The sequence below is a fragment of the Hyla sarda genome, chromosome 5, assembly GCF_029499605.1.
Source record: "Hyla sarda isolate aHylSar1 chromosome 5, aHylSar1.hap1, whole genome shotgun sequence".
NCBI classification, from domain to species: Eukaryota; Metazoa; Chordata; class Amphibia; order Anura; family Hylidae; genus Hyla; species Hyla sarda.
The window spans coordinates 326,614,440-326,636,961 of NC_079193.1; the positions used below are offsets into that span (position 1 = coordinate 326,614,440).

Genomic DNA, 22,522 nt, shown 5'->3' on the forward strand with positions numbered 1-22,522 from the left:
CAGGTACACAGCACAGGCTTTCTCAGGCCATCTCTGCTGCTCCACTTTCCTTGCATCTATCTTTAGATGGCTTTGCAGTTCCATGCCACCCCCTTATCTCCCCATTAATGAGAAAATATGACTTTCCCTATGAAGCTATCTGTGAACTCCAGTATTTTGGCTAGCAGCCTCCCAGATAGAATAACACTGCAAATAATCAGATATAATTTGAGTCTGATGAAAATCACAACAAAGTATTTTTAGTGCCTAATTTGTAATACCACATAGTTTTGTCATCTATTTTTCACAGCTGCTCAACAGCTTGGATAATCCGTTCTTGGAAGAGTTCTCTCTCCACTCTGAAATATTTCTATGGTTACATTTATTTTTTTTTCAATTCTCACGGAATTGCACATTATGAGGTGAAACACTTTACTAATACAGGCATCTTCAGTTCGAAGTACCAATAATACTGAACCATTTTGACTGCAAAAGACTTACGTTACTTGTGTGCTAGTAGGATGGCATAAAAGCGATCAGTTAATTAGGTGTTACAGAATTTTTATCTGGTAAAGGTCTGATCCAGTTTATTTAGTGATTCCCAAAGTGACTGCAAACTCAGCTCAGTAAAACCCCTAAAGGTAAAGGTACCATTACTAAAATATTATAAATTATTTTTATTAGACATATTTATTTAATATTTCATACATAGTTGCTAACAGTGCGATGATAAATTTGGTTAAGGATAGTTAATGGAAAGTAAGTATAGGCCACCAAGACTATGATATTTTTTTCATTGTTGTTTTTAAATACAAGACAGTGTCAGATGAAATAAATTGCTTTAGCCCATTTATATAAAATATACCATTATATGGATTGTATGGATGCTTACATTGGGTATTATTTCTTATGGTATAGAAATAAAATGGTGAAATGTTGGCACTTTATAAGAACCCACGTAACTAATGGCATTGAAGAGTGTTGGGTTTTTATTAGAATGAAATGTTGTTTGAGACTTGCATGATTCCTCTCTATTTACTATGGGGATTCACAGATTCACAGGTTGGGAAAGTTCTGACCAGCTTTTTGGTAGAAATTTCCAGCCATTTATTCACAGGATTTTCTGTCAATTCAATAGTCAATAGGACAGGTTGTGAGAATACGATTTCCGGCTGGCCATACCCCTTTTCCGACTAGTCACGGCCCTTTTCTGGTTTGTGCTTTTTTATGGTTTATTTTGGTGCAATGTGCCCAAAAAACTGTTGCAGACACAAGTTATATATACTGTATATTTAAGTGTGTGTATATATATTATATATATATATATATATACACACACACAAATTCAGCATATTATATTTACTATTGTAAACCTGACCTGCTTTTGTCGGGTTGTGCCTCAAAACAAAGCAGTAAACCTAGTACAACTACAGTGCTTTAAAGGATATGTCCGCCTTTGCAACAATTTGACCTAAAACGAAAGCATTGTAAATGGTTTTTATTAAAAAGTTACCTACTGTTTTGTGTCCACAGCTCACATACAAATCTATGTGTCTCCATATTCACAGGCCATAACCAAATGCTTTGTATTTTTGATACTGTAGTCTTCTATCTACTACTTCTTTGCTAACCTACAATTTGTTAGGCTGGCCATAAAGTAGAGGACCGGTGAAAGGAAATTTGACTGCAAGGTCAGGTTGCAGAATTACAATTCCCACATGCCCGATTCCCACAGGTTGGGAGTTGTAGTTTTGCAAAAGCTGGTGGACCACAATTTGGAGACCAAAGATCTATAGACATATTGGTAGCTCTTGTGTCTTTCATAAACTAAAGCATTGTCCCCGTTGTCGAGCTAGCCAAGCTTGCCGGGACTCACACACTCACGGCTCAGTTAGTGCTGCTCGCTGTATAAAATTCCATTTGCATTAATTTCTTTTGGAATATTTTGCAGTCTGTCAGAGAATGTCATGGTGTTACGCTGTCGACATTCCTACAGAAGGCATGAAACAGCTGTGACAATGAGATTTTTTGTGTACAGTAGACAATACTTGCAGCGTGATATTAGAGTGGGCTTTACTGTCAGTCTCAAGTACTAACAAATGAGCAATACTCTCAATGTGTTCTTTTTTTTTCTCTCTCCCTCTCTCTCTCTTCCTCCTCTGCAGAATCACATCGGGAATTCCTTCACAGGCCCGCTTCTGGATACGTGCCAGAGGAAATTTGGAAGAAAGCTGGTAAGGATTGTTTAAAAACACAGACCTAGTGTTCTGGCAGATGTGTACAGTTGTTAATGCACTGATGTGCAGAATCAAGAAACAGACTGATTAGTAACTGAGCAAATGGCAATAATCCTCAATAACTGCGCAAAAATGTAATACAGGTTACTGTGGAATTCCTTCATAGAAAATCTTCAACCCCTGGAGATATCTCATCTTTTATGTATGTTTTGTCATTACTATGCACATACCCATGATTCTTTATTGTTGAGATGAATCTTGAGCATATTTATAGATGTAAAATAGATTGTAAGCTCTTGCGGCCAGGTGTCCTCTCTCCCTCTATGTCAGTCAGCAAAGTTAATCTGTGTAAGGTTCATTGTTTCTATGTTAGTCTTAAGTACTTTTGCCCTCATGTTACATATGTGAAGTGCCCTGGAATCAAGGGTGCTCTACATATAAATACATAAATCAATAATATATATATATATATAGAGAGAGAGAGAGAGAGAGAGAGAGAGAAAGAGAGAGAGAGAAAGAGATATTAAATAATAACAAAAATAGTAATAATAATAATGATTATATTATAGCCTTGCTTACCTTTCATTTGTGGTTACTCTTCTACCTCCCCATAAATCGGGATTCCCTTTGCATTTAAACGCCTGCAATTTGTGATGTACAGTATACCATGACGGACGTGTTATCCGTAGCTTTTATTACAAAAATAATTGCAGGTGTAAATAAACTCAATATTTCGGTAATTTATTTCGGTAATCGACAACAGCTGACGCACTATGCATAGATTTTATTACCAAAAATAATTTGACGCCTACTTTCCTTTGATATGTGTAAATAAACTCAATATCCCGCATTCATGCTAAAATAAAATTGCTGGGATTGTAAGAAAAAAATTGTATGGAATTAATCACTTCATTAAAGGAGAAAAAAATAAAAACATTATATCACTCATAATAAAACACGACAGATTCAGCATTCTACATCAATTTCTTTTTTTTTTCTTCCCCCAGTAAGCAAGGTTTGTTTGCATTTGGTAATAAATATGCAAGCACCTTGCGAGCATCCTATCAATTCCCCGTGCAGATCTGTGTGCGCCTGTGGGACTAGAATAGGAATGCATAATTTAAATATAAATTGCCTGATTAGCATATACAATTAGTCAAGCTGTAGCTTTGATCGTAAGCAAAAATTATTGTCCTGTATTGCCGCTTAGATAGAATTTTAATTCGCCCTGAATATTCAAAGTAAATTAGGCCCAGGCTGCATTGTTCACGGCCGCGATATTGCCTTCACCACGTTCGAAAGTCTTACAGTGGAAAAAAAAATTTTAAAAAAATAAATACCCCTACAATTTTTATGATTTACTAATAAAATAATTTTTGAAAATATCTTTCATTTTAGGCCTTTACACTTTTAAATTTTAAATGGAAAATGTTACATATTTTTTGACACAATTGTGGTCGCAATTGATAGTATTTTCTACAGTTGAGGAAAAATCTAATAAAAAAAAAAAAACTTTTTTTTTGCTAATAGTTTGCAGGAAAATTAATTTGTCCTTAATTTTTAATATCTGGTAATATGATTCTATTAGAAATCTATGTTCTTAATTAAACAGAACATTTAATTAAGGTGCTTTTTAAGCGAGCGAAACAATTAGGTGAAAACACTTGAATGAAACATGTCATAATTAGTTTTAATAGAGTGTTAATTGGTACAACGTTTGCCAAGTTAATAATTACTGCTTATTAAATTTTCAATTATTCATTGTCATTTTGGTTTGAATAAAGATGAAAATGAGATAAACTGGATCAAGTGGAAGATATCTTTCCAGGATAATTAAATTAGATCATAGTCTTCAAGTAATGTATCCATCTTTTTATACATAATGAATAAGGGAAAAAAAAGTAAAATACATTAAAAATAGATTTTTTTTTTTTTAAATGATTATCTTTTTTTCTACCTATGCTAACATAACTACACGCATCCTTGTAGAACAAAGAGGGTTTTCTTTGCAGAATGTCATGATGGGAAAATAACAGATGACAGATTCCACGGGCAGGTTTTAATTAGTGTCAGAAATTAGAAAAAAAAACTGTCATATGTGGAACGTATATTGTAGGCAGCGATGTACGTCTAGTCGGTTAATTTTATACCATTTAAATACGATATGCTGATGACTGAAAAAAAAACCATAATAATAAAAGAGAGCACAAAAAATACATAAATCAAAAATTTTTTTAGTTAATTTTATTGTATTTACGTTCTTGAAGGATCACATTGGGTTTAGAACCTTTCTCAATTCTTGCTACTTAATTCTGTTGACTCTAATCGAATAGGCCAAATAAGTAGTTCTTATTTCTTAATATGCATATGAAGTGTATGTAATGTGTAGGCATCAGAATATGTATGATTTTGTAAATACAAATATGTGAATTTATATAGTTGTGTTGATATATTGTTGAAGCCATGCTCACAGAATGTGTTTTTGCCACTTTTTGGGCAGTAAATCGCCAATAAAATGGCCCTTCTTGTTTGTTTGTTTTTTAAAATTGAGCTTTCACAACTCAGTATTAGTAACCCATTAGTACAAAAAAGGGTGAAATAACAGCCATAATATCTACAGCCGATAATTGAATTAACATATTATTTTTGGCCAATTTTGGGTAAAAAAAAACAAAAAACACCAAGTATAAAAAAAAAATCAGTCCTAAATTATTATTATTATTTTTTTAATTCAACTGGTGCCAGAAAGTTAAACAGATTTGTAAATTACTTCTATTAAAAAATCTTAATCCTTTCAGTACTTATTAGCATCTGTATACTACAGAGGAATTTTTGGGGGGGATTTCTGTAACGAGCACAGTGCTATCTGCTGACTTCTCTGTCCATTTTAGGAAATGTCCAGAGCAGCATATGTTTGCTATGGGGATTTTCTCCTGCTCTGGACAGTTCCTGACATGGACAGAGGTGTCAGCAGAGAGCCCTGTGCTCGTTACAGAAATCCAAAAAGAAAAGAATTTCCTCTGTAGTATACAGACACTGGAGTACCCCTTTAATAAGGCAGTTTTTGAACTAAACTAAACTTGTTAAAATGTTCACACAAAAAAATTTAGATTTTTTAATGGCTAATAATAAAACTGTAACTGTGTGTGAACATAGCCTAATATTTACTGTAGTGTAATGTAAGTTGTGCAGAGAAGATTTCTATAAAGAAAACTTGATCATACCTGTTCTCAGGTTGTGTGTGGTATTGCAGCTCAGTTCCATTGAAATTAGGGATCGACCGATTATTGGGTTGGCCAATATTATCGGCCGATATTCACGATTTTGGGCGTTATCGGTATCGGCAATTACCTTGCCAATAATCCGATAATGCGCCGCCCCCACCGCACCTATATAAAAATATTGGTACTGCCTGTTCTGTAGGGTAAGCAATAGAGGAGCCAGCAGCAGTCTTAAAATAGTGAGAATTGTGGTGACTTTTCACCCTATAGTAAATTAATCTTTCTCTAGCTTGATAATGACCCATCCACTGTAAGGTGTCTTAATGTAATGCTTTCGACCTATGCAGTTTCTTGCATAATAAAAGTTGAACACTAAAAGGTGCTGTACAGGGGCATATATATAGGGGGTGCAGAGGTAGCCCAAGGCTACTTGGGGTCCTGTTACAGATATTGCATTGGGGCCCAGAAGCTACAAGTTACGTCTCTGTTTCTGTAGCTGTGATTGTTCCTTAGGGCTTTCTGTTCTTTAGAGATCACTTCTCAGCAGTCACCTCCTCATCATCTTCACAGGGAGGAACACCAGGAAAGGTAACACCTCTATTAAAAAGTTGAAGGTAGATAACGCAGAACCATGCCTAAAGGGGTTATCCAGGATTATAAAAACTCTGCTTCTTTCTTGAAAAAAAAAAAGCACCACTCCTGTCTACAGGTTGTGTCTGATATTGCAGCTCAGCTCCATTGAAGTGGATAGGACTGAGCTGCAGTACTGCACACAACCTGTGGACAGGAATTGTGCTGTTTTGTCAAAAAAGAAGCAGCGTTTTTTTTTTTTTGGACAACCCCTTTTAACCTCCCTCCCTTCCTGTACAATGACCTCTGCACATGTCAAAGAGCACCTATATTTACGTCCTGTGCCGGCTCCCGTGATATAACGTCACCACGTCATATCGGGTTGGTCCTGGTGGCTGACGATAGCCGGGACCCGCGGCTAATACCGATCATGTTGATGCCCCATATTAACCCTTCAGACACGGCAATCAAAGTTGATCGCCATGTCTAAAGTTAAAAAAAGCATTCCAGGCGGTGAAACCGCGGTTTCCTGGTTGGCTGCACGGACACGAGGAGGGTCCCTACCTGCCTCCTTGTTGTCCGATCGCCGAATGACTGCTCCATGCCTGAGATCAAGGTAGAAGATCTCTGGCATAGCATTGATCAGTGTGGGCAATCAGTGTAATGCATGTTATAGTCCCCTATCGGGGTTATAAGATTGCGAAAAAAAAGTGAAGAAGAAAATGTTAATAAAGATGATTTAACCCCTTCCCTAATAAAAGTTTGAATCACCCCCCTTTGTGTAAATAAAAATACATCATTAATTAAACCGCACGGTCAATGGCATACATGTAATAGCGTATTTTTGGTCACTTTTTATTCCATAAAAAAATGAATAAAAAGCGATCAAAAAGTCAGATGAAAACAAAATGGTACTAATAAATACTTCAGATCACGGCGCAAAAAATGTGTTCTTATACATCCCAGTATGCTGAAAACGTAAAAAGTTATAGGGGACATTTTTAAGCATATAAATTTTCCTGCATGTAGTTATGATTTTTTCCAGAAGTACGACGAAATCAAACCTATATAAGTTGGTATCATTTTAATCGTATGGACCTACAGAATAAAGAGAAGGTTTCATTTTAACCAAAAAATGCACTGCATAGAAACGGAAGGCCCCAAAAGTAGCAAAATTGCATTTTTATTTTTTATTTTGTGGCACAATTTTTTTTTTTAGTTTCGCTGTCGATTTTTGGGTAAAATGACTCATGTCATTACAAAGTATAATTAGTGGCACCCTGATATGAGTCTGAAGGTGCAAAATTGAAAGGTTTATGATTTTTAAAAGTTGAGGAGGAAAAAACGAACGTGGAAAAACCCTGCGTCCTTAAAGGGTTAACAAAGGGATCAAAAATATGTTTCAGTTCATAGCAAAATAAGATGATATATTTTCTTTATTTGGAACTATGGACAGACTGGGCTCAGTAATACCATTTGACTTGACTGGTTGAAGTTGACAGATTCCTGTCTTTTTTCAACCACACTGTCCAAGTGCCCATGACTGTGCTGAATTGTGCACAGTTTATATATACTGTTTAATCAACCCCGCAGTATGGCTTATTTTAGTAAAGATGGATTATAAGGGAAATTCCGGCAGTTTCCAGGGTTGGTAGTCACAATGTATAATGTACAGGAATCCACTACTTCTATCACATAGTAGCCTCTTTAAATGGTACCTATTATTAGTAATAAAAATGTATATGTTATAGATTAGCCTATTTGAATTACGTTTTTAATATACTTCTAAATAAAATGTTTGAACTTAATGTGTTAAATTAACCCCTAAAAATTTGATCACCAGGGGTCCACCTTCTGGTCCTGCCTGCAATCCTACTTGCACATTGCCTCTTGTAGCAGCCTGGCAGAGACAAAAGTCAGAAATGCAGGTGGACCTCAGCTCAGTGCAGTGTATAGAGTTTACAGTAGAGTTTACAGTAGAGTTCATGCAGTCTCAGCCAATCACAGCCCACCTCACACTGAACTGCTCTGGGCTCTGTGTAGCAGAGTGAGGGAGGAAGCTCTCCCCAGCAGAGCTTCAGATGATGTCACGTCTGCTGTGGAACACCCCTTTCCAGACTGTGAAGCTCACCAAGACTGAGTAGAAGATACAAAACAATATAAAGGTAGAAGACGAAAAAAATAATAAAAATAAAGTCAGGGGGTGGTTTATCATGATCGGGGAACTGAACTGGAAGGATTGTAAAAAATATTAAGATCATGACAGGGACTCTTTAAGTCAAAATATTCACATGTTCTTCAGCATTCTTTGAGGACCTCAGCAGAACATGTACATTTATGGCAAATCTTCTTGGTGTCTTACAGAAGAAGCGGTGAACGAGGTAAAAAGACAAGCGATGACAGAGCTGCAGAAAGCAGTGTCGGAGGCAGAAAGAAAAGCACATGAGATGATCACTACGGAAAGAGCGAAAATGGAAAGAACGGTGGCAGAAGCAAAGAGGCAAGCTGCAGAGGACGCCCTCTCCATTATCAACCAGCAAGAAGACTCGAGCGAGGTAAGACAAAGAGAGCAGCATGCAGTTTAAGCCCACATTATTTCCAGACTCTTTGTGTGGTCTATTATTATAGCTGATTCGGCACAGGATACCATTGTTTTATACTGAATTACTAAATAGATTGATAGACATGTGGGTCATACATAGCTATATAGATGGAGACAGCAATAAAATCTATGATAGATATAAAGGAATACAATGGTGCAGCGCTCTAAATATAGTGAAAAAATCAAGGTGCAATTTATCCAATTCATGTCATAGCTGCCATAGGCGGCTATGACATGAGTTGAATAAATTGCACCTGGATTTTTGCACTTTACTTGGAGCGCTGCACCATTGTATTCTTATATTCATGGATTGTGATCAGATCTGGGACTCTGGCACCTACTTCTCTGCATGATTGGTCTAAGTAGTGCTGCACTTTTATTCTGATAGATATATAGATAGTTACATAGACAGATGTATATTTTAGGTTTTGTGCAACCAGTTTTTTTTTGTACTGTGCATGCGCCAGTACATGTCATGCAAGTTACACAGAATACAACAACTCAGGAACAGGTAGACTAGATAGAAGGCATTTTAAAGGGGTACTTCGCCCGTAGACATCTAATCGCCTATTTAAAGGTTGGGGATAAGATGTCTGCTCGCGGGGTGTCCAGCTGCTGGGCCTCCCCTACAATCTTTGGCCTGGAACCCTGTTGTCCACATGCATGGAGCAAACTCCACTCTGTGCCGGATTACGAGCAACCAAAACATTAGAGGTGGCATGACGGCCGCCCGCAACCTAGCACAGCTGGTATTCTGAACATAACTCTTCAGATCGCCGGGGTGCCAGTCCAGCAGCTGGACCTCCCGCGATCAGACATCTTACCCCTATCCTTTGGATAGGGGATAAGATGTCTAGGGGCGGAGTACTCCTTTTAGGGTATGACATGGGATCATGGTCTCTAAAATGAAGTAAGGTGTATGTCCATAAACATTACATTTTGGGCTGTCTATGTTTTTTTTGGCTCAGTTATCCAGAATAAATATAAAGGCCGTTGGCAATCCCATAAGTGTCACTACCCGTCTTATCACTGTGTGCACAGGGCAGGGAATGTCTCCCTCCACATTGCTGTCAGCTATTTAACATCATTCCAATGAACTTGGTCAGTGAAATAAACATAAAACTATGGATTGAAAAAACTCCAATTACAAAACTATGTGAAAGCAAAAAAAAATGGCACTGAGCGCCAGATTCAACGTGTAACTGTGTCTTAATAGGGAAAGCTAGAATTTAATTTGTTGCAGGCGTCTTTGAGGATGAAAGGCCCTTGTGGGATCAGTAGATGCCCAGAGTTTCATTTTAATGCATAGCAGATGAGTTCCCAAAGACAAAAGGAATTGATTTGCAACATCTGAAAGTTTCTCAGGAAGGGAGTAAAAGGGAAGCAAACTGCTCTGTGCAGGAATCAAATGAGACCGTCCCGTAATAGGCTTGGCATCTTCATGTTAACAAGTCAGATATTGATGAACATATTTGTACACATTTACTTGGGTCTTTGTTCTGTAATCATGGTGTGCTTTCCTTCTACCATTAATTGTCTTAAGGGAGAGCAACTGTTTTGTGTGCCTGTTTGCAATATGGATACAGTTATTTATATGTAGTTATGTAATATTCTATGTAGTTTTAAAACTACGTTCTGGTCTGTTTCTACCATATATATGAGATTAGCTCCATAGAACCAGTCACATTGCGGCAAAATAACAGTCAGTAAGAAAGTGACACAGAAGTAACGTTTAAACAGAGCTTCTCCTGTTTTTATATTTCAGTAACAAAACAAATACAGTCTTCGCACTCATACATACAGGCATACACACAAAAATAAACCCTGCTTGTTCATTACTAACTACGCAGATTCCTTCCTTGTCTATACAGGGGGCTTACTACCAGGCACCCAACACAGTAGCCAATAAATGTGTTACACATGTTACAAAGTCTGCTTTGTTGGATAAGCCACTACTGGCCACCCTGATGATTCGTGGCTAAGGCAACATAAAAAAGTGATACCAAGTTACGTTTAAAATGCTCCTTTCCTATACCAGTACTGTAGCCTTTTTTTTTTTAAATAGTTTAGCCAAATTAGTCTTGATTAACTGTTAACAGAATACAACTAAATGTGTTGACCCCCATGGCATTGAGTTAAAGGAAATATCTGGCCCACCAGGGAATGAGGAAGACTGGTTAAAAAAAAAGTAAAATAAGTATTACTTACTTCCCTGCCTCCACACTGGAACAGCAACAGCATGGGATTGGGGAGGTGAGTAATGCTTATTGTATGACTAAGGCTCATCCTTGAGCCAAAACGCGTCACTTGTGTTTGCTGTATCCATGTATCCTGGGTTTTAATCAATAAAGTGAATTCGTTGGACTTACATTGCGCTGGACATCCCACTTTCTTTTCAGTAATGCTTATTATATGTTATATGTTTTTTTCACCCAGTGTGCCCCTTTATAAATAAAATAATCCCACCAGACAAACCCTTATACTTATATTGTATTATTAGCTGTCTGCTTTACGTTTCTTCCTTACCCCAAATATACATGAATTATTGTACCGGAGAGAGGAGGGGTATGCCACTGCCATACTTTTCTGGTGGCTGCTTATCTGGGTCAGTAGTTAAAATCCTTTGACATTGTATAGCAAGCGAAAGTTTGGAGGCTTCGGTCAGGCCCACCAAAGTTGGTATGTTTGGCCAACTTTTGACTTAAGTTTATGTTCACACTGCAGAATTCCAGCGGAATTCCATGAGTGGAATTCCGCGAGTTGAATTCCACACAGTGAACAGTACCATCAGTGTGATTGGGTCTTCTGTGAGACCCGTACACACTGCAGAATTTCAGCGATGGACAATTCCTTCGCTGAAATTGTTCCACACAAAAAAGAACATGTTTATTCTTTGTGCGGAAGTCTGCGAGTAATGCATAGCCGTCAACGGTGACGGTGCAGTGCCACGCAGTCCTACCGCCAAAGTTTTTCGGCAGCGGCCGCCAGACGGAGTCTCGGCTCGCTGAATTCAGATGAGTGTGAACGTACCGTTAGGCTCTGTTTACAGCACACTAATGTTATACACTGGTGGGATACATTAGCAGTTTGTGTTTTCTTTAATGTTAACTTTATTAATAACATGACAACACCAAATATCGGTAGATAGCAATGGTGAAAATTAGCTTTGGCATTCTACCATTTAAACAGGGGTCAATGGTATATAATTTTTAATTAAGACAAAAAACAAAAACAAAACTAAAATACCACTTGAAGATTAAAATTGACTAGGCTATTTCTCTCTGGGTGCTATATGTGACTTAACCCGTTAAGGACGCAGGGTTTTTCTGATTTTTCGTTTTTTCATCCTTACTTTTTAAAAATCATAACCCTTTCAATTTTGCACCTAAAATTCCATATTATGGCTTATTTTTTGCACCACCAATTCTACTTTGCAGTGACATTAGTCAATTTACCCAAAAAATCCACGGCGAAACTGAAAAAAAAATTATTGTGCGACAAAATTGAAGAAAAAATGCCATTTTGTACTTCAGTTTCTACGAAGTACATTTTTGGGTAAAAATTACAGCTTTTCTTTATTCTGTAGGTCTATACGATTAAAATGATACCCTACTTATATAGGTTTGATTTTGTCTTACCTCTAGAAAAAAAAATCATAACTACATGCACGAAAATTAATGGGAGAGATTTATCAAAACCTGTCCAGAGGAAAAGTTGCCCAGTTGCCCATAGCAACCAATCAGCTTGCTTCTTTCATTTTGCAGAGGCCTTGTTAAAAATTAAAGAAGCGAGCTGATTGGTTGCTATGGGCAACTGGGAAATTTTTCCTTTGCACAGGTTTTGATAAATCTCCCCCAATATGTTTAAAATTGTCATCTTCTGACCCCTATAATTTAAAATTTTTCCGCGTACAGGCCGGTATGAGGGCTAATTTTTTGCGCCATGATCTGAAGTTTTTATCTATACCATTTTTGTTTTTGATTGGACTTTTTGATCGCTTTTTATTAATTTTTATGTGCTATAAAAAGTGACCAAAAATACGCTATTTTGGACTTTAGATTTTTTTGTGTGTACGTGATTGACCGTGCGGTTTAATTACTGATATATTTTTATAGTTTGGAAATCTCCACACACGGTGATACCACATATGTTTATTTTTATTTGCAGTTTTCTTTTGTTTTTGTTTTAAACGGGGGCTCTACGGGCTATAACATGCATTACATTGATTCCTAAAACTGATCATCAGCATAGAACTACATGCGGATGATCAGTGTTATCGGGGCTTGATTTCTGCCTGGATCTCAGGCATGGAGAAGTCAATCACTGATTAGACGCACCGGAGGCAGGTAAGGGACCCTCCTGCTGCATCCTAGCTGATCGGGACACCGCAGTTTCACCGCGGTGTTCCCGATCAGCCCGACTGAGCTGCCGGGATGCAATTTTTTCAACTTTAGACACGGTGATCAACTTTGATCGCCATGTCTAAAGGGTTAATAGCATGTGTCACAACGATCGTTGCCGCACGCTATTAGCCCAGGGTCACGGCTTTCATTAGCCGCCGGGACCGACCCGCTATGATCGGGTTCGGGCGCAAGGCATACAGGTACGCCTTGCATCCTTAAGAGGTTTTAAAAATACAGCCTTTTAGTAGGGTCTCTGCAATGCATAAGTTCCCCTGTGGTGGCGATGCATGTTAGTTGAACATTTACCAAGTTCCCCAACATCTGATTGTTAATTGAAGGAGCTTTCTAACAAAATAGGCAAAACTACTTTTACATTACACCTGGAATTATTTTATCTTTCTTTATACTTTTCTCCTATTATTTCATTAGCTTTACTCTTGATTATAATTGTTCTAGGTATTTATTCATTTATTATTACTAGGCTCTGCTTTTCCTGTCCTCTTATCCCTGATATTAGACTTTAGTCTATGGACAGAACCCGCATTAAACAGGTCATAGTTCTTTTCAACCCAAGACGAGATGTAGTCCCTGGAATTATGTACTTTTGGAGAGCTCCGATCTTGTTCCTGTAGGCTGGCCATGTTTAACCATGTAATAACCCATTATTATTGTTAATAGTGGAGCATTTTAGAACAACAGGCAATCACCTTAATAGAAGCTGACAATGTAGGAGAGCAAAGGTGAAATGTGGGAGATGGGGTGAGTCATGGCGGGTGAATATGCTCACAACGTATTACATCTCTTATATGGAAGAGGCACTTTGTACTGCAGCTGGAATTCAAGACTTGGATTGACCAGACATCTATACCTACTAAAGACATATATTACCTACTGCAATGCGGTTCATCCTGTGCAACATAAGTAATTTACAAGTCTATTTCTGTATGAATGGAAACTCTGGGAACTGGAAAATCTGTAGCTCTTTAATCTAAAACTGGATATATATATATATATATATATATATATATATATATATATACAGTGTATATATATATTTATATATTATATAGATGCTAATTTTGCAGACAACTATTTCTTCTGACTCCCCCATACATTTGGACGCTCACTTAAGCTCGCATGCATGTATTTTCATTGAGAAGATATTTCTGGCTGTGGCTCATCTCTCTGAGAACAGAAGCATTGGCCATGTTAAAATCCAACAGCCCAATCCTTCCCACCTCAGACATCTGTGAATTCGGAGACCTCTAGACAAAATGGTCAGCGAGCTAATAAGTATGGCCACCTTCAAGGGAACCTGTCATCACTTTCATGCTGTCTGAACCCTGAGTAATCTGGGTGGTCCCCTCTTTCTACACCAACAGCCATGACTGATAGATCTCTCCCTGTTTGGGTATAGGGGGAGAGTTATCAATCAAGGCCGTTGGGGAAGGAAGAAGCCACTAGTGGCATCTGGATGACTTTGGTTCAGGCTGCAAGTGATGACAGGTTCTCTTTTATACCAACAATAGATAACATGGGGGTGATTTATCAAAACCTGTGCAGAGGAAAAGTTAACCAGTTGCCCATAGCAACAATATATCAAGCATTTCATATAAAAAAACATAAATGCCTAAATACAGGATAAATGACACAAAATATGGTCATATCTCATACAGATGTGATAAATGAGAAAATCAGCTCTGTTGCATTGACAAATTAACCTTGTCCAGGTCTCATGTAAAGGCACGGTAGAGTTGAATCCTCACGTTACCAATAGTAGACATACTTGTCTTACAGTCCTCTAAAAAAATTGACATTTAGAGACTAATGGGTGACTGTCTGGTTGCCAAGGTAAATACAGAGGTTAGAAAAAGTTCAGAGCTCAACCAGTTTTTACGTGAAATAGAGGAATGGTAGGCACGTAGAGAGTAAGTTAGGGCTGTAGTAGATGACCTGAGCCACATTGTAAGTGACCACTAATCTCATTGATCGGCACTCATTTACAGAGCCTATTACACTGTATGGTAATTATGCAAGGAGAGCTGAACGATTGATCACTAGATCCCCTACTACTATGGTAGATGTGTGGCCGACGGCCAATGATTTTTTAACCTGTTGAAATGACCCAATCAGCTGACAAACAAGCATTTGCCCATTTATAAGCTGATCAATGGCCCTATTACACAGGGTGATGGCGGCCTGTGTGATTAATAATAACCCGTGTAAAAGGCCTTTACCTTTACACCTTTAATGTAGTTTTGGTCAGTATACAGCTGTGATACAGCATCTACAAGACTAGACATAATAGAACTTAGATCACCATAGAACCCTATTGGATCTATATTTAATTCAGTAGAATTGCAGGAGGTCTGGGTCTTGTGGTTGTATTACAGTGATAGAAAAAAAATAATAATAATAAATATGAACATATATGCCTATAGAACCCAACAATCCCTGTAGTACAACTATGAGAGGTCTGTGTCTTATGTCTGTTTTGTAGCCATTGAAAACCATCTATAAAAATTAATATTAAGAATAATAGTTGGTGGATGAAAATTGTAGTAAAGCCCAAGGCTCATATCGAGAAACAAACTGTTATCCTATTACCTCAATTAGAAAGAAAAAAATAATAATATTTTCACATATGGATTGACCCTATAATACTGAACAAGTCAAAGGGAATAATTTCCATGTTTCACTACAATGTGTGGTGAAGAGTAGCAGTTATGTATCTCCCAGCATGTCGATAAAAGCCTATTGTTGCGTGCCTTAGAAAACTATATGGGAAAAATTGCATGCTATGGCAAAAGTAAATATATCCTGAATCCATTTGCTGCATGGAGTAATAGGTTTTGACATCTTCAAAACTCGGCTAAGTTTAGACAATGTAAACCTGAAACCAGAAGGAGTGAATTAATAGCAGGTGATGCCAGACATCCAGTCTACAACCCCAACGTTTAACTACCAAACAAGAAAAAAAAAACATCTGTTTCTGCGTTTGGAAACTTTTTTTCTTGGGATATTTTGAAGTGTTTTCAAAAGATGGGAACAATTTTAGAAATAGAAAAAAAGGTTCCAGCACATGCATTTGTAATTATCTGGTTGATTCTGTATACTCTATGCTTTTCAATGGAGCCACATCTGATTCTAATCTCATGGAGCCAGTAAGTATTGGACAGAGACCATATTTCCACATGGCAAACTTTCCAGGACCTTCTAAAGTCTCATTTGGACTATTCTATAGTTTACAGGCAGATATAGATGATTTTAATCAACTATTTCTATCCAATATTTCTTTAGCTTCATTAAATATTACTGTTCTTACCATGTTAGATTCTCTGTATTTTACTTATTATGAGGGCTCCTACACATGGTCACAATATGGCTCTCTTGTGTATAGAGAACAGGGCTGCCATAGAAATATACAAAGCCTCCAGCATGCAGAGTATTAAATCCTATGGAGAAAAAATTAGGGAATGTTCCATCAGAAGATATTGTCCCCTAAAGCATTGTTTTAAGGGGAGAGTATGCTCATACATACATGTGACTGAACCAAAACTGCAGCAAGCGGAGCACAGGCTGCATACAAAAGCTGCCTTATAGGCTCTGTGCCTGCACAATTCAGGTATATAAAAAATGTGGCATGTTTTGTTGAAAGCTATATTATGAAAGCATTCTCTATTTTTCTATATGAAAGAATAACCCACCAAATCAGTGCCATACCTGCGATTTGGCTCCATACACAGTATCTTGCATCCTCTCTTTTTTTTGAATTCCCTATTTCATGCCATCTGCCATTAGCCAACCCTGCAAAAGCACCTTAAAACTTACAGTTAGTCAACCAAATCCCTATATCTCGAAAAACCGGGACAAAGGGGATGTCCTTGGGATACAGCAAGAAAGTAAACACTATTGGAATCAGGACACCCAAGGCTGTACATTTTTTTGGATGGACCAAGTGTCCTCTTTAACAATATTAAAAAAAATGTGTAAGGAAACCTGGACCAAGTTCCTAAGAAAAGGAATATGCATGAAATTCCTCTGATAAAAAAATACAATGTAGATGAAGTATTGCACATTTTTTATAGGTTGTTTGTTGATTGATATTTCCATCTGGGTTTGAAAATGTTCCATTGATGGAAATCAAAGAGACTAGACGTAAAACCGGCCCCTTTTTGTAAAACACGCTGTGCGTGGCGCCATCAGATCTGGGTCCACCTTTAATTTGAAGACTTTCGTCAAAGCTTTGAAAACTTTTATGTAAAGTTTGGCAGATAAAGGAAAGATGGTAACATATCAAATGTGTTTCATAGACTTGAAAAGAAAAAAAGTAGCTTAAAAGAGAAAGAAGAAAAAAAATTATTTTTGAAAGTCAGAGCATGTCTTTGCTGGTAGCGTCTTCTGTCATCTGCTGCTGAAAAACCGGAGCAGATTGTTTACATAGCATTTTGCAATTTCACTATAATAAGGCAAATTCAGTGGATTTGCACAAATGTCTCACCATGTGTTCAGAACACATTTCGTACTTTTTCCACCTGTGCCTGTAATTTACAGTTCGTTTAATGTTACTGTTTGAGGCAATGAACATAGTTAAACCATTAAATGTTCTTTATTCTTGTTTTTTTTTTACTTACATTTTTTTTTTTCTTGTAGAGTTGCTGGAACTGTGGACGGAAGGCGAGTGAAACCTGCAGCGGATGTAATACTGCCCGGTATTGCGGATCATTCTGTCAGCACAAAGACTGGGAGAAACATCACCATATCTGTGGACAGACTCTTCAAGCTCAACAGCAAGGAGATACTCCAGCAGTCAGCTCCTCTGTCACACCCAACAGCGGTGCCGGGAGCCCTATCGACACTCCACCAGCAGCTACTCCTCGATCGACCACTCCAGGCACACCGTCCACCATAGAGACAGCTGCCCGTTAAAAAACAAACAAAAAAATAGACAAAGTGTTTAAAGACTTTAAAGACTGAATGAAAATGAAGTCCTCATTCTCAGATGTTCAAAGATTTTAATGAAGTATCATATTTCATTGCTACAATAACAATGGACTACTTTTATCTTGCAGTAGTAGTGTAATAGTGAAGGCCAGTAACGGGTCAAAATGACTTCTTATGGAAATCAAAGATATCTTTTTCTTTAGAAAACTGAAAGAGAGTTACAGAATATAACACAATGCTAGATTTGACCTCCTCCCTGGTATATTACAGTAGCTGGGATTTAAAACTAGATGACCTCATATTAACAAATGCTTTACCAAACAGCAAACCAAGAGATTGCTAACTGCTGTTAAGAGCAAAAAACAAGTGCTCACACGAGAGATAAAAATCACATTGTTCTTTATAGCAACAAAGGGAAAAAAATAAGTCAATATTAACCCCTCAAGGGCATAATCATTGGATACAGCAGTAGACATTTTAACAAGAAGATGAATGGCGTCCATGGGTTACAAACTGAACTTTGAAGGCCCGCTACAAAAAACTCACAGATGTGCAGCAGATTGGAAGAAACCACAGATGTTCATCATTTTAATTTTTTTTTGTTTCTGAAATAAATAAAGTACCATCCAGGTCAACACAATGGAAAATGAGTTGCAGTGGGGATTTATGAAATGCCATCAAGTAAAAGGCTTCTTTCCTTTGATATGGAATGGTCACGTCCAATAGTTAAGTAGCACGTTGGCAATCACCACACCAAGCATTTGCCCAACCCCCCATCCAAAAAAAAAAAGAAACTTTTCAATGCTCAATCTCTTTTGCAAGGTTCCACAGAGACAATCGGGTCTATTCTAATATTTTTTTTTATAGAAAGCAACAAAAAGCTAAAAAAAATATATATAATAATGTATACATGGTGGCTTCAGCTCCAGCCCACTTTTAAATAGAAAAAGAAAGAATTTTCCATCCCATACTGTTTCACCTTAAAAGCTAGTAGTTCTCTCGGTGTTCCAAACACTCCTGTCCTGTGAGGTTCCCCAATGGTGTTTTTCTTGTAAATGTGATGGACAAATGTGAAGATGCATCGTAGTTCTAATCATGCCCACATTTAACCTCTTTATTCTTAGCTGGTGAGAAACCCGTCTCTTTCTATGCTGCTTTTATATCTGTAAATGTAAGTGATAAATCTCTAGTAGTACAAACAGCCCTTTTTTTTGTCTTCAAGAAAGGAAAAAAAAAAATTAACGCTATTTACCGGAGCTGCTAATTCACTCTGTTATACCTTTTTTTTCTGAAAACTAGCATGCTTCACGGAATGCTAACCTATCGGTGTTTTTGTAGGAGGGATGTACATAAATGTATTTTTGCACTGTCACAATGACTCCCTAGGCATGCATATTTTTTTATTTTGGCAAACTCCTTTTTGAATATTCTACGTCCACCTCACCATTCGATCAGTAGTATAGAATCATAGTTTACCATTATTTATTTTTATTTTATTTTGCCTTTTTATTTTATTTTATTTTTTACAAATAGGGACTTTATAATAAAATAAAAAACAAAAACAAAATATCACGTAAATGTTAAAGGGCAGTGCATGTGTATTGCTGTAAGACTATGTATTTCTGACTAGGAGAATTAGAATTTCCAAATGCTGAGGTGTAGATTGACGGCTTTAACTGCTGAATGTCAGGTCATACAGTATTAAACATAAAGGGAAGTCAGCCAAAGACTGATCTTAAGGACCAAAATTTAAAAAAAGTTTCCTAAAGCACCAATACTATATTCCAAAAGATCAGCAGGTTAAACATGTCCAGTAAGGCACAGTGTGAATTCATTGATCTTTTTTTTTTTCATTTGTCCAGTGTCCAGACCAAATGTGTGGGTTCAATAAAGTTTACTACAATAAAAATAACAATGGCCTACTGTAAGTGTAGGAGAATCCAATGTATCAGCCCATTTTAATATATCACCCATGAGAGCAAGTAATGCAAGTTATGCTGGCCGTACACATATGTAAGGCAAGCTGGTTGACTTCATGTATGTTGGTTTTCTGATTGTCTGCCATTGGCAAAAAGAAAGGGGCATAGGGCATGCTGGATTTCAACTGACCGATCCCTTTATTCTCGGGAATATAAGCTGCCACCAGAGCTGTCTGGTGCCTGCTTTTACCCTCTCCCCGTTGAGAGTACATACATGCTAAGCCAACCTCAGCGTGCATGTCTATGTGGGAATTGAAAGAGATAGCTTTTGGCCCAATGAGCATTAGGCCAAAAGCTATCTTGTGTTAATGGGAAACATATCTGCTTAACGGTCATGGGACATGAAGCTTTATTTTTGTGGTATATACTCATCCCTTGTTTAAGGCCTGGTTCTGTGCTTTATGATGGCTGTTGCCAATCATGGTTTATGAGGTGGACTATATACAGTATTCATGTTAGAGGTGGCAGGTATATTACCTGTGTAACATGATATCATACCATAATACAGTATTTTTACACTACTATTTAATTTGTTTTTGTTTATGTTGTTTGTCATGTCTTCGGTTTGTTCTGTTGTCTGAAGAGTATTGTACTGCATTCTGAATCGGGTCTATAGAGGCCTCTATTGAGGCTGTCGTTGTCAATCGTATTGGGAGCCAAAGGATAAACTTATGAAGCACATGACCAGGACCTCTAACAAGTGATTTCTTGCCATGGTGCTCCCAGATCCATTGACATTCTCTGTGTATTATTGTCTGTGTATGACACTGGACGGTCTTTTCTATTGGGGCTCTTGTATGTTCAGTGTAGGAAGGAAAAAGAAAATGTTGCAAAAATGTTGGTAATTTTCCACTAATCATATCATCTGTCAATCAACACACGCTGATCACCAATGTGACGGCTGTTTATTTCTGTGTACAATATGGGTTAGTAATACCTCTCATTACTTTAATTCAGGGCACCCTGAGTGGCATCAGATACTACTTCCCTCCTCCTAACTTTGAGCTCTCCTTCTTTCCTCTTCTTTCTTTCCTTCTATTTTGCTACAGTCTCCTCAGTGGCAAAAAGTTTCACTCTACCTCTGACAGCATGTACATTGCACCAGTAGCTATCAGAACTGGTCTAGTCAAACCAAATGGGCATACAAAAAAACAGATACCAAAAGCGAAGCTCATACAGCTGCAAACCATATCACTTCTTGGTAACAAAGCAGACCTCATTATATTAAAAAAGAAAAAAAAAAGAAAAAAATTACTTTCCTTTTTTGCTTGTCACTTATATGCAGGCTACGTGAGAGTATAATTTGTAGGTATAACATGAAAAGTAAAAAAAAATGTTCTCTTCATTGGAAATAACTCAATGGTGGTCGCTGATAGGCTTAGGGCACCCTCTCTCTAACTCTTGCTCCTCTACTTCTTCCTTCTGGTCTTTCTCTTTACCCTGTCACATGACTTTTGGGACAGGGCCGCCTATTGTCTTGTTTATTTTCTTTCCTCCTTATTCTGTTTTTAAGCTTTAATTTGTGTAGGTGCATGTCTTGGGGGATAAAAATACAAGGCTGGTTTACTAATGCAAAGCATGCCTAAGTCTGGAATACTTAAAGTTGGGGTGGGGTGGGCTAAGGTGACTCCATGTTGTCCGAATTCTTCAGAGGACAGTAAATCAAATTGGAGACTGTTGAAATGCAGATTTGAAGTACTTTTTCTAAATCATTTTTTTTTTTCTGTTTTCTTTTTGGGTTCTGCAACGTTATTGTGAAAAAAGTTGTTGTGCAATACTTAATTCAGACATGTACCACAAGTTAATGGTAGACTAACACTGGGTGAATGGGGGGTGGGTAGACATCATGCTTTTGTCAGCATAATCTTGAGCTTTCAAGTCTACTATGTCTGAACTGTGGGTTCTTGTTTATTCTTTTCCTTTAGTTGGACTGTAATGTATGGTCTGTCAACCTGTGAATCTTTAAAGTATGATTCAGGTATTGTTGTATTCTTTACTGTGTAATAAAAACATGAAAAAAGACGTATTACATTGTTTCAGATCTCTAATTTTTTTGTGCCTTTTGTGCGCTAGATTCATACATGCAGTGACTTGTTTGGGCTATTAAACAATCTCCCTCAATTTCAATTCATTTACCAAAAATGGCTCCTTACCCTAGGTAAAAAAAAAACACTAAAGTATTGGCCACAAAGTGTCTCACTTCCCTGCAAGCTGATGTGCACTTCCTGTTGTTAGGGGAATTCCATGTTAGGAAGTAGGGGCAGGGCTTAGCTAGTTCTTTGGGTGTTAGAGAGCCTGAACTGTGTATATGAATCCTGAGCTTGTCTGCCTCTTTTTCCAAATTGTGCCTCAAAGCCAGAAGGGGATCCATGTGAAAGGAGAAGTAGAGGTTCTTCATTTATATTTCCCATTCCTTTTGAATTTAAAGGGGTTATCCAGGAAAACACTTTATATATATATATATATATATATATATATATATATATCAACTGGCTCCAGAAAGTTAAACAGATTTGTAAATTACTTCTATTAAAAAATCTTAATCCTTTCAGTACTTATGAGCTGATGAAGTTGAGTTGTTCTTTTC

The 22,522-nt window shown here is 37.4% G+C and overlaps 1 protein-coding gene across 7 annotated transcripts in view; it reads left to right on the top strand.

The window, feature by feature from the left end:
* The window catches only part of RUNX1T1 (RUNX1 partner transcriptional co-repressor 1), a 144,875-nt gene extending 122,914 nt beyond the window's left edge, over nucleotides 1-21,961 (top strand). For all 7 annotated transcript variants that reach the window (XM_056522334.1, XM_056522339.1, XM_056522340.1 and 4 more), the window contains 3 exons: nucleotides 2,145-2,213; nucleotides 8,372-8,562; nucleotides 17,666-21,961. In XM_056522334.1, the coding sequence (XP_056378309.1) occupies nucleotides 2,145-2,213; nucleotides 8,372-8,562; nucleotides 17,666-17,941 (536 nt within the window). In that variant the 3' untranslated portion in view covers nucleotides 17,942-21,961. The remainder of the gene's footprint in view (nucleotides 1-2,144; nucleotides 2,214-8,371; nucleotides 8,563-17,665) is intronic.
* Nucleotides 21,962-22,522: the final 561 nt, after the last annotated feature.